At 39.4% G+C, this 13511-nt stretch overlaps 1 protein-coding gene across 6 annotated transcripts in view; it reads left to right on the top strand.

Annotated features, from left to right (window-relative positions):
- Positions 1 to 10334, top strand: part of LOC133483868 (NALCN channel auxiliary factor 1-like) — a 35366-nt gene extending 25032 nt beyond the window's left edge. The window contains exons 2-5 of one of the 6 annotated variants that reach the window (XR_009790226.1): positions 1968 to 2139; positions 6220 to 6536; positions 8351 to 8438; positions 8502 to 10334. Coding sequence is in view for 2 of the 6 variants with exons in the window: in XM_061785711.1 (XP_061641695.1) it covers positions 1968 to 2139; positions 6220 to 6518 (471 nt within the window). In the remaining 4 variants the exon portion in view is untranslated. Of the gene's footprint in view, positions 1 to 1967; positions 2140 to 6219 lie in introns of all 6 variants that reach the window. The other 5 variants (XR_009790225.1, XR_009790224.1, XR_009790223.1 and 2 more) reach the window with 5 other exon arrangements.
- Positions 10335 to 13511: the final 3177 nt, after the last annotated feature.

The raw sequence follows: 13511 nt of genomic DNA, 5'->3' as shown, positions 1-13511 counted from the left end.
CCTCTCATCATTCTTATTGTTTATCAACATAATCACATTATTGTGATAATTGTTTCACAGTGCTTATTATCTTTGGATGTTAGTCCAAACAGGTAACAAATTAACAAATTAGATTTTTTTACAGTATTTCCAGATGCCCCACACAAGGAGGATGGTGGAGAATTCTCAATACCAGGCTAAATAAAATAAATCATGGTAATTCTGAATTGGTTAGAACACCTTTTTTTTTAAAAACATTTTTTAATTTATTTTTTTATAACTACAGTACATTAATTGTTCCCATAAACCAATTTCACAAAAGTGAATGAACGATGATAGCAAACATCATGGCAACTCCAAATGGTGAGGACATATGTTTTTGATAAAAACAATTGTTTTGATAACAATTAATTGTCCCAAAATCTAATCCAAGAAAAAGGATTAACTAAAGTGGAACCTCAATTTAACGGACTAATAAGGGAAGGGGTAGTCCATTAAAGCTGTTTGTCTGTTAATTTGAAGAACTTTTCTTCGTGGCCTAAAAGCACCCAGTACAGTACAAAAGTGTAAATAAATGGTCTAATACTGCCATGAAAGTGCCATGATCGATAGGGCTTGGGAGGGTTGATAATGGCGTATTGGTGGGGGTAAGTTGGTGTGCATTGTGGCAATTCAGCATCGCTTTCATGAGCCGCGAGGATAGCGCTCCCTTTTTTCACCTCCGTTACATTGGATGGCATAGTGAAGGGCTTGACAAAAAAATAACTGTATACTCTACCAAGATCACGATAACATGTTCAAGAGACGTCTACACGATGTCACTACGAGCTCCTCTACTAAACAATTGCGTCTATTATGTATATTATAAGCAAAAATAAAAGTTTTGTGTTTATATTTTTGTTCAGTATATATCAACGAAAAATGGTGTCCGACGTCTCGGAGCTCAACACACACTGCAGCCCGGTTGGAGTCACCGTTTTTGAACTGTAAGCCATTCTACTTGCTATGCGAATTCGCCTCTTTCATCCTCGCGGGTGTCTACATTCCTCCCCAAGCTAACATGAACGCTGCACTGCTAACGCTCTCTGAAAAAGTAAACGAACGTAAAAAAAAGCAAATTCAAACCCTCATTATTCTTGGGAACTTTAACAAAGCTAAACTCAACCACAAACTTCCTAAATACAAGCAGAACATTGACTGTCCGTGCCGCCCAATAATAAATCAAAACTAAAATAAAAAAAATAATCTGTCAATGTTTTGTCACTCAAAACTATCCAATGAAAGGAAGTATAACAACAATATAAAGGAAACATTTGTGCTGTTCTGAGTTTTTCAGGTGGCGTGTGTTTGTTTTGGCTAAGATGCAAATGTTCCTAAAAATCCAAATGTTCCTAACAAAATATCCAGAATGTTCCTGACGTGACAATAGGGGTTGGCATTTCTGCATTGTCCTTACGTAGTTGAATGTGAACATGAATGATTGTTTGTCGAGCTGTACCCTACAATTGACTCTGGCAACCAGTCCAGGGTGTGCCCTGGCTCTCATTCCAAGTCAGCTGGGATAGGCTGTAGCTTACTCACAACCCAAATAAGGACAAGTGGTATGGTAGCGAATGGGTGAATGGCTCACTTAAATATAAATATGTGTAAACATCATGTGACTATGCATAATTCTGTTTTGAATACGTTTGCTGTGGAATAACTTGACCCCCTGACTTCAATCCCAGCAAATACCTTTGGGAAGGATAGCAATCATGAGCCAGCCCCTTTCTTAGATCGAGATTTATTTAGGCTCTTCTGGATGAATGGGCGCAACATACTCCCAAATTCTTGCAGAAAGTCTCCCAAGAAGACTGGAAGCGGTTAGAACTCCAAGGGGGGAATATCTTTCCATTTTATTTTCTGTAGGCGTAACAGTCAGAGATTGTATCATAAACCAGCATGTATTTTTTTTCCTCTAATTATCAATTCTTCTGTGTCCTTTATAGACAGCTTACAAGCCCTGGCTGTGTGCTCAGTATTTCCCCACCACCCAGCAGTCGTGTCAAAGAAAGGTATCGTGCCACCAGTACTGCCTGCAGGTCCAACAGAGTTGTCCGTTCATCCAGCCGGACAACGATGACTTGATCCATGGCGGTAGCCCCAGCTTCATCTGTACCGGTTATTATCCACTCTGTCTGTCTAATGCAGTGTTTCCCAACCTTTATTGAGCCAAGGCACCCATTTTACATTACAAACAATCTCACCGCACACCACCAAACAACAAAATGCCACAAAAAGTATTCATACTGAAATAATGATCAACTTGTCTCAATTTACTCAGAAATTTACTTACTTTGTGTGAAATCTGGGCCTGTTTAGTTGAACATAAAGCCTAGACTTCTTCATATTCTTTGTAAACAATACGCACCAGGGTACTCCCGGGTGAAAGAAAGTGATTGACCACTGCATACTTGAAGTTAAATTGATGACAAAAACTATCCCAAAAGATTTAGGTATTTTTCAATTTCCTTCCACGTTAATCCAGCTGAACCTCTGGGGTCAAGTTGATGTCACACAGTATATAGTTGTTCAGAGAAGATCCCAAGACTGCCTGGTGGCGTAGTAGCCACTTCTAAAGGGACAAGATTGAGAACCAAACCTCCATTATTGGTATGTGGGAAATCAATTTCTTACAGGTATGAATAAAATGTTCGGTTGGGTCGTCATTGAGTAATTTAGAAAACTATCATGGCTAACATGCTAGTCGGGTTGGGCATCGGTTGAATTTGAGCAATTCCGGTCTCGATTCCAATTCCCCATTTCGATTCCCGCTCCAAACGATTCTCGATTTAAATAAAGGGTGTCCAAATTACGAACATCCATTTTCTTAGCAGCCTGCAGCATAAACTAAAATGAATATTTGACTTGGGGTTCTTTATAACCAGTATCAATATCAAACCTATGAAATAAAAGGCAACGTGTGTGGAACTAACCCAATTGACTTAACTATTGTTTCAGATTTAAGTGAAATATAGAATTGTTAAAATAGTTATTTGCGACTGTTTTATCATGTCAAATGGTTTATATGTGCAAGTTTTAACTTGACTTCCTGTTTCAACTAGACTATACACCGATTTTATCGGGCTGATCGGTATCAGCCGATATTTAGCAATTTATGCTGTTCGGCTTTACTGTCATAATTCGCCGTCATTGATCGGCTCCGGGCGGCACGATGGACAACTGGTTAGAGCGTCTGCCTCACAGTTCTGAGGACCGATTGGTTGTTTGTTTATATGTGCCTTTCGATTGGCTGGGAGCCAGTTCACTGTGTACCGCGCCACCTGCCCGATGATAGCTGGGATAGGCTCCAGCACGTCCGCTACCCTAGTGAGGAGAAGCGGCTCAGAAAATGGATGAATGGATGATCGGCTCGGCAAAAGACATTTACTCCGCGTCGGCATCGTGCACAGTATATTTGAATCCAAAAACTAGTTTATTTTTAGCCTTGTCGCGCGTCATTTGCGTACTATTGGAAATATCTGACGGCCAATAAAGTTATTTAAAAAAAACAAAAAAAAACGTGGCGACGACAACAAGAGTGGAGCAAGCCGACGGTATTATAAGGACAAAATGGGGAAAAACGTGTGTTGGTGGTCACCGATGCTCAGGACAGGAGAGGACGTTCGTTTAAGGCTTGCTTGAGGTATGTTCATGTACTTTGAATACGATACAGCTCGCAAGCAGGCAACAAAACGTTATGTAGCATAGCAAGATAGTGCTAGCACTAACGGTTGTACGTAAACATTCCGCCGTTCTGTCGAATCATGCTCTAAAGTTTCGGTGTGGGTGAAGTAATTTAATTCCAGTAAGGTAACACCCATTATTTCTGTCATGTAATGTTGGTTTGACCTGACTGATTAGAATACACGATCTGACTAGAGCAGTGATTTCCAACCTTTATGGAGCCAAGGAATATATTTTACAATCGAAAAATCTCCGGTGGCAGGTCCTGCTTTCTCAGAAGCCGCAGGAAGTACATCCTCTGCTGGGCCTTTTTGAGGACGGAGTTGATGTTGGTCGCCCACTTCAGGTCCTGAAAGACAGTGATTTCCAACCTTTGGAGCCAAGGCACATATTTTACAATTGAAAAATCTCACGGCACACCAACAAACAAAAATGTCACAAAAAGTGGATACATTAATGACTCTATGTACTTCCTGCCATCTAATACAAGACCATTCATTTGTTCTGTCTGTCACTATGCCTCACTGGCATAAATAGATGAACAAAGATTGATTGTAAATATACTTTTTTTAAGCAATTAAGTACACAGATATATACAGTAAATGAACAGGTCATTTAAATAGACATATTGCCCCATCTTGTGATCGGTGATCGTTTTTTTTAAACTTGCTGATCGGTGATCAGCCCCAAAAATCCTGATCGTGTAAAGCCTAATAAACAAACAACCATTCGCACTCACATTTACACATGCGGACAATTTAGAGTCTTCAGTTAACCTACCAAGCATGTTTTTGGGATGTGGGAGGAAACCGGAGTATCTGGAGAAAACCCACGCAGGCACGCGGTCAAAATGCGTACTCCACACAGGTGAGGCCGGGTTTGAACCTGGGCCCTCAGAACTGTGAGGCAGATGCGCCAACCAATCGTTCACCGTGCCAGCCGGAAAATAATCTAATTGCGGTTCATTTGTTATTATTATTTGTATTTATTTTTCAATATAGCGATTTAGCATGCCACAATTTAAAGCACCTCTGATTTACCCCAAATAAACACCAGATATTCTAGTAGGCTTTTCCAGACATGTTTTTGCTTTCTAGCAGAAGGCTGAAGGTTTTGTGCAAACAGTGACAACTATTTCAAACTGTTCATAATTCCTTCCACCTTGTCTAAGGCCCAGGTTCGAGCTGAAGAAAGATAGCCCAAAAGCATGATTCTGCTAAATTTATACACAAGTATTTTATTTGAACATTCAAAAAATACTTAACGTTTGCATTGAATTCGTAAAAGTTAAAATCCGCGCTATTTTTATGTTGATACAAAGATAAATTATTTATTGTAAATACATTTTTTTGAGCAATTAAGTACACACGTATATACAGTAAATGAACAGGTCATTTAAATAGACACATTCTTCCATCTTGTGATCGGTTATGGTTTTTTTAAATTCGGTGATCGGCCCCAAAAATCCTGATCGTGTAAAGCCTAGTTTTAACCATGTAGCCTTTTATTTTGAAGGGTACGCACTAGAACTCAGCATTTTGGCACGAAAAATAACTTCACACGACACCGGTAAAAACTGAAGTAAAATAAAAAAGGGTAATGAATAGCACCAAATGCTCTGTAAAACATTGATTCCTTTACCTACCCACCGATGAGACACAAGGTTAGTGTTTGCGATACCGTGAGACGTTTTTGTGAATTTTGTCCCAATTCATTGTGATGTCAAGTTGCGAATTTGACCTTTGGTGAAGTTTTACCTCCATGTTAAGCTTGTTAATTCGACTGTTTCTACTTACTTTCCAGTATGGTAAAGTAATTGTCTGCCTTCAGCTCTTACGTTGGTTTGAGGACTAAAATAAACGCTAAAAACCATCAGTGCAAGAGTGCAACCCACCGTTCAACTTTTTAGCTGCCTCAATGTTGGCATAGACGTATTTTATTGTTTCACTTGACCGAAGTTCCGCGTGGTGCAGGCTGAGGCTCACAGCGGGAGGGAGCATGTCACAGTGATACACATCGTGAAAGCCTCCTTTGCACAATATAATCTTCATCCAAGTGTTCCACTGAAGTGACTGGTCATTTCTTTTAACGTAGTTAAGACACACTTTTGTTCGCCGATGCCGTTGGGCACAAGCACGTCTTTGTGCGCGTTCTTCTTCGTTGGTTTTCGCCACTTTCTCCTTCGGGGTCGGTGGACTGTAGGCATCGACACTGGGAACCGAAATATTTTCATTTGAACGATTCTGGGAGAACCGGAATGTTAGTCCCTGTTCCAATCGGTTCTTGATTCTCGGTGCCCAAACCTATATATGAAAGCGTGCCATTTATTGAAATGTTGCAAGGAGCATTACTGTGCCATTAATCCAAGCAACAGAAAGTCAATTAATTATCCGGTCCGTAATGATCATGGTTCAACCTCTCTCTACTCTCCAGTGAAGTATGATAATCCACTGTCAGGTTTTTAAACGTTTATGGAAAAGATGTGTTTTTCTCGGCTGTGTCACCCCATTTCAGGACGCTTGAGAGAGCATCCATCAGAGAGCAAAGCGGAGTGCTGTGACGTCCGATGGGACTCAAACGTGGACGGCCCCTCAGGCGAGACGCTAAAAAGGACTGCCTCTTCCTGCCGTCCTAAAGGGGCCTCGGTCACTTCCACCGCCACCCCGAGACTGTGCAGCGGGCGGCTGAAGATCTGCCTGCTGGCACTCGTCCTCCTGCATACTGTCATCATCATATCGGCCTCCCATAATTCCACGTCGGTGGGCGTGGTCGTCACCTTCTCACCGGAGAAGAGTGCATCCAACGAGGATTGAACATTGGGATTGGCCGAGGTTTACGGGGTTTATTGCTTTTGCAAATGTCGCAGCCAGGGATGCATCTGGCGTTGGCACACTGGGCTCACCTCTTCTATCTGCTGTCAAAAAACAAACACCCAGCACAGGAAGTGGGAGGGCTTTATTGAATCTTTGGGTGGACTGGACCACCCTTTTAAAGAAGTGACCTCTTGCCACTTAAAACCTGCTCATTGTTTCTATTCTAGCTATGTTTTGGAGCATCTCGTGCCTCCACCACTACTTTCCTTCAGTTTTATTTCCCTGTGTTTCTGTGTCTGGATTGCACGTTGAAATGGACAGCGATGAAGTGTGCACCCCTGCTTGTCGTTACGTTAGAATTTTTTTATGCCTTCTTTTGACAAGTTCACGCTATCCCCCTTACACTTCTTTACTACCTTGAAGTAACTCATTCATCACTCATGTGGGTCTTCTTTCAGCACACAGTGCAAGGGCAATGTTCAGCTGGTAGATCTTTTCTTAACTCTTCCCCGTCCTCCCGCTGATGCTACATGCCTCAACAGTTTGGGCCTGAAGTGCACCGAGACTAAAGCAGTGTTCACCTGGTAGTTTAAAATGGACCTCATGATGACAGTGGTGGCACTGAACTGACGGCTGGTTCACGGACTTGTTGTCTGTGAGACTACATGTAGAAACCGAAAAAAGGGGGGAATAGTTGAACACAAGATAGTTATTGAAGCCAAAACCCCAGGGGCCTCAGTTATCAACTATGTGTGCGCAGAGTATTCATTGATCCATTTCTATCACACACACAATCAAATCTTATTATTTCCATGTTTGGCTTTATACTTTTCATTCGCATTTTACACAGTACTATACACTGTTTTCATTTTTATCACAGCAGCAGCCAAGGTTGTATGGGAACTTTTCCCAATTTTTGGCAAACGTCACAAAGAGTCAAACACTGTGTTACGGCTGAGAATTTTTCCCACAACATGAGTGCAATATGAAAGCATATTTGGCCACAAAACCACATTTTATAGTAATCTCCAAGTGGTTAGGTTCTAACCTTTTCGTATCTTTAAAAAAAAAAAATCTTCACGTTTTAATTGGTTTTCTACCAAACAAAATCTAACGATACAGTGGTGCCTTGCGAATGACCTGACCTGAGTTTTTCGAGATTTGAGTTGCGAGCAAAACTTTGCGATTCCATCCCTGTATGATGGCCTTGAGATTAACTTGGCTGACTTCACAGCAAGCAGCAGTTCGGCATTGTGAACAAATCCTTTTAAAAAAGAGGTTCCAAGTTGTTAAATGTCACTCCCAGTTGAAGTTTACTTGTCAACTAAACAAAAAGAATTACACGTTGTGTATTTAAAACAACCACGTAACTTTGCATTTAAGTCTTCTAGCTTAATGCTAACACATAATGGAAAACTCCATAGACGGGCTAACAAATAACATCCACGTAACACTATAAGGAATGGATATTTGAACACAAATAGTGCAGTAACACATAGACAGATGTAATACAGGCATAGATTTTCTATTTTCTGCAAAAAAGAGACTAATATTACTTATTGAGTCACTTACACGTTTCGAACATTCACGCTACGGAATAAATTAAACTCGTATCTCAAGGCACCACTGTATTGAATTTAGGTGGGAAGAGGCTCTGAAGTCGAAAATCCGACCATATTGTTATGGAACATTCGGGGGGGGGGGGGGGGTGGTCACTTCTTTATGGTTTTGAAGATAAGACAATGCCACAAATGTTTTTATTTAATCAGGACCTGCTACATTTTAGATTGCATTATGTTCCATTCAAACACTTTCTGTTCATCTACCCTCAGGTTGATAATTGAGACCCCACATCTTGAGTGCCTCTATGCTGCACACCCCTAGTCAGCCCAGAACTGGCAATGGAGCAATATTATATAGGTATACAGTATTTCAAAATGAATCAAAGAAAGGTCTGCTTCTCAACATTCACGCTACCCTTAGACAAACTGATGACCCAGACAAGCAAAGGGCTGCATCTGCATCGGAATGTGAGGAGATTTCAAGGGCTGACCCATCCCAATGTGTGAGTGTGTTTTGTTTTATTTGATTTGATTTTTTGAAGCATCCTCTTAAGTGAGAAGTGCTGTACGATTAGGCGTGCAACAGACTGATTCAACCACTATTTGCTGATACCAAAAATGTAGTAGTAGGGCCACACTGAGAAGTAATTTCTCGTAAAGTTGGAGAAGCGAGAATCATTTCAAGAGAAAAAAAATCCTAAACAGGTCTGTGACTTGCCTGGTTAAAACAGACTGTGTGTGTCCTACTCCAGTCCTGTAGGTAGAGCTCTATCTGCTGGATCTGGTTGGTCATTGCACCACTTGGCCCTTGTGAAAATTTGCTTTTAAGTATAAAAAGTCATTTATTACATCTGCACCTTTCATTTTGATGCACATCAAAACTAAATGACTTCCTGCGCCCCACCACAAAGTTTGATAATAATCGATTATGTACTTTTGTTGGAATCTTGCTGACCAACAAATAGCAATTATTAAAAAAAAAAAAAAAAAAAAGACATATCGTCTTACTAGAAAATCATCGTTGTACTTCAAGAAGGACACATGTCGTAGCGTCTCAAAAGAACGAAGGCAGAGGTTTTATTTCTAAAAGGTAATTTAATACTATTGTAAAGCCACTGTTGCATTATGCACAGTTTGAGTAATTACACTGCACTTAAATTTTTGAAAATCAAGAACTCTACTTAAATGTTTGAATTCAAATATGTTGCACATGAAAGTAAAAAGAGTACCAAAATAAACGTTTGAAAACAAGCAGTTCTAAAAGATTAACTGCAAATGTACTTAAAAGTGAAATACAACTGAGCTGAATTTAACAAACTGGACTTTACTAAAGTTTTAGCCAGTGTAACATTATGTGCAGTTTGAACACTAAATTCACTTTTCAGTGTGACCCTAATACTTTCTCATGGAAATTGAAGCCCAAACAGGATGCAGAATCCTTTTTAATACCGTTTCGTTTCCTTGAATGAAGCCTTGTTTTCATCTCTTGGTTTTTAGATGCAACCGCCCGACTCCCCCAGAACTTCCTTCCTCATTAAACCTCATCTTCTAAATGTAATTGAAGTCATGTCCATATCTGCCTGTTGATTTCAAAGTCCTTCATCGACTTTGAACTCTTGACCTTTGCATCCCCACCCCCGCCTGACCCCCTTTGCCTGAATCCCCAGCCGTCAATAAGAACATTCCCTGGATGACAGCAGTGGATGTATTCATTCTCTGATCTCTACCTGTTCATGTTCTGTGCATCTAATGCAGAAGATGCTTTTCCGTTGTAAATATGCCCCTTAAAAAAGGCCTCCCATTCCCCTTTTCAGACTCACATCCTGACTCTCTCCCTCCCACTGTTTGAATCTCACTGTGATTTCTGTTAGCCTCTCAGTTTTTGTCTGCTTTTGGAGATTATTATTGCGACATTTTTCACTTGTCTACTGCAGTGGTGTGACCTGTTGAGGAGGACTAAGTTGGATGTTTAAAAAAGATGCGATGAAGAGGTCGAGGGGGGGAAAAAAAGTACGAAAAACACTTGAATTATGAAAAGGGGTTCAAAAACAGACAAAAAATGATAACGTTATAATATTGTCATACTAGAGATGCTTTAGTTTGCTATTTTCCTTTCTTTTCTACAAAAGACCTGATGAAATGAAATTATTTATAAAATGCGTCCCACAAGTCATGATCTTTTTTGGACGTAAAAAATGTATTTATTAACATTTTGTTCGAAATAAAAAATAAATATAAATTATGTTACACATGATTTATTTTTGGTCTTTTTGTGAGTGGCTTATGTGACAACAGGAAGCAGGGGTGATTCTAGGATCAAAGGTTTAGGGGTACTGAGCTCCCGACCAGTCAAGATAAAGGTCATTGATTTGTACATTTTAATGCAATTTCTATGAAAGAGAAGCATAACACCTGTATGTATTTGTGTTGTTGGAATATTATCTTTTTCGAGTTTGTTTGAAAAGGCACGTAGGTCTGCAGTAAAAAAAAAATAATTAAAAAAAAGAGCGCGAGATTATATATATATTTATAAAGAGATATATATTTTTTAATATCTCAACTTCTAGTGGGCTGAGATTCAATTTAGGAGTGTTGGAGCACCCCCCCCCCCCCCCCCAAAAAAAAGAAAAACAGGCGTATGACAGGAAGATTTCTATGTTGGCCTCTAGATGGTGGCAAAGCATCACAATTTATTAAGCCATCTCCTGTTATTGGTATATGAATTCAAATGCTATTCAATCCAAATTAACTGGTAGAGAATGTAGACTTGTTGGAGATGAATTCCATATACATTTACATTATTTGTATATACGATATATATCTATGTATATATTAGCATATACTGTACATGTATATATTTTAGTACAACTATAAAGCTCTGGGTTTTGTATTTTGGCTTTTTTTTTTGTCTACAAAACTGCTTTGAAGGACAATAATTCTGTTTGAAATTTGGGAGTTATATTGTCATGAGTTTATAGAATAAAATATATATATTTCCCCCCTAACTTATCTGTAATTACAAATATCTTCAAAAATATATATAACCTTGCAGTGGTCTCTATTTTTTATGTTAGCACTGTATCACACCTTGATTAACTAATGAAAAACAATAGTACAGTAAATATTTTGTTTGGAAAAACACTTCATCGTGAATATAAAACAAACAAATGAACAACAGTCATTCACGGCGGTAACTGAGTGTGCCTTCTTTAGTGTGCGCGATAACGTTTTGTTCCGCCACTGGGCAAAGAACTGACAAACTGGCACAAAAGTGAGACAACTGTATAAGAAAAGACGAAAAGTGACTGGACAAAACACAACCATTAAAAACTACACACTAAACAATATTGTTAAGTAACAAACCTGGCAGCTGAATTCACCCTGACAACAAATAGCACCTTTGTCGTTTATTGTTTGCATTACCCACTTTTACGCATAAGATTGCGCCCCTGGAAAGGTTTAAATTCAACAGGCAGCGTTTCACAATTTTTATGGAGCCGAGGCGCCCATTTTACATTCATAAAAAAAAAAAAAAAAAAAAAAAAAATCTCACGGCACAGCACAAAAATGTCACAAAACGTAAGAATAGTGAAATGATGATAATCTTGTTTCAAATGAATCATCATCTAGTTAAGTGTGGGATTTGGGCCTGTTTAGTTTTACGCCAATCTATTATTCTGTTGCATGAATGGCAACAGGCGGATACACAGGCTAATTGTACCTTCTGCCACCTAGTGGAAGAGGATTCAATTGTTTCTCTGTCAATGGCATAGATAGATGACTATATATATATATTTTTTTTTTTAATTGATAAATTGTTATTTTTCGACAAAGTGAAATTGGATCATTTGACACTTCACACAGACTGCAGTGTTAGAGGTGGCATTCAAACCGTTTACCGTGTTTTCTCAATCCCTCTGCTGTGGTCAAATGACGTGTGGGTTTGTTTGTTTGTTTGTGGTGCTACCAGATTTTTTCCCCCACGGGAATTACGTGTTAAGTGTTATTTTCTGGTATGATGCAGTGCAATTCGATAACATTGACAACACAAGACCAGACAATGAATAGAGTTGTTTGCAATGTGTTAAAAATTACCCACAATGTTAAACATATTGTTCAATGAATACCTCTCTAACAGACAAACCAATGAGAATTATTATCTTTATAAAAGCATAAATGGGTCGTTCCAGAATTGCAGGACAATTCAGGCACCAGCAGTTTAGAATTATTATTATTTTTTATTTTTTTATTTTTATTTTTTACTATTTATATACATAACATCTATTTTGTTTTGTTTTCAAGAAAAATGGGTGATAACCCATCATATAGTTCAGTATTCACAAATTTGCATATTTCGGGAGGGGGGGGGGGCTATCCTCTGTTATTCGCTGCAAGTTTTGTGTGTTCGCCGTTTTTTTTTTGTGCTCATGGAAAAGCAATAAAAGTGTTACTTTAGCATGCTAGCGTGTTATTTTAGGCTAGTATGCTACCTAATACTAGTACAATTCTGATGAACCTTATGGAAAGGTGGTTTGTTTATCTGCTGAACACAGTTGTTTATGCAACACGGGTTCATGATTGCGTACATGCGACAGGCAGATGCATGAAATTGATGTTTTATGATCCTTTTCCATTGGTGTAAAGTGCTAGTGCGCATATTTGTTTGCCCTTGTGTGATGTCACATCAGTGTGTGCTAGCATGCAATTTAGGCTAGTATTCTAGCTAATACTATTCATGAGCCACAAGTGAAGGTGGTTTGTCGGTGTTGAACGATTTAACCATTACCCCAGCCGTGCACTGGTGCCTGGAAAGCGTTCCCCCCATGTTTGTATGCTCACAGTAGGCTACTTAAATTGAGCTTGCTCTGACTATGGTCCTACAGTATCCCGATGGTCTAAATGAGATGCTAACACCCCACCCACGCGTTTTCCTTCTCACGCTCCTCTCCGGCGAGTGTACATCACGGCATCTATATAACTCACAAACACGTCGGTGTCTTGACTCGAAGAGGAAAGCATTAACATACTAACAAAGATGCTTTTACCCATTCATTTTTAGGCCAGAAGAGTTTGTATTTCTAAATGCCTCTGGCTTAAAACTATTTAATTGTATCAACTCAGAAACACAGTCATCTCACAAGGTAAGTTCCATTCTCTTTCCACCAGTCACCAGCTATTGAGCCTCCCTCTGGCTCTTCCACTCTCATCATTTTGTTTGTTAAAAAAAACCCAAAATCATCAGTGTTGACATCTTTTTGTGCATGAAGCCTGCTCGCTGGTTTAAAACGCGAAAAGCCTGAAGTGAAGGCCACGAGTGCGGCTTAAACTAATGGGACCAAAGGGACAGTGGAGCCACATGATGCTAGTGTAAATGTGGCAACCGACAATAGTATGATATTTCGTTAAAAAAACAAAATTTAAACTCAAACGC

Source organism: Phyllopteryx taeniolatus, chromosome 1 (genome assembly GCF_024500385.1).
Source record: "Phyllopteryx taeniolatus isolate TA_2022b chromosome 1, UOR_Ptae_1.2, whole genome shotgun sequence".
NCBI classification, from domain to species: Eukaryota; Metazoa; Chordata; class Actinopteri; order Syngnathiformes; family Syngnathidae; genus Phyllopteryx; species Phyllopteryx taeniolatus.
The sequence above is the reverse complement of the archived record's forward strand: the minus strand, read 5'-3'. Positions and strand labels throughout refer to the sequence as shown.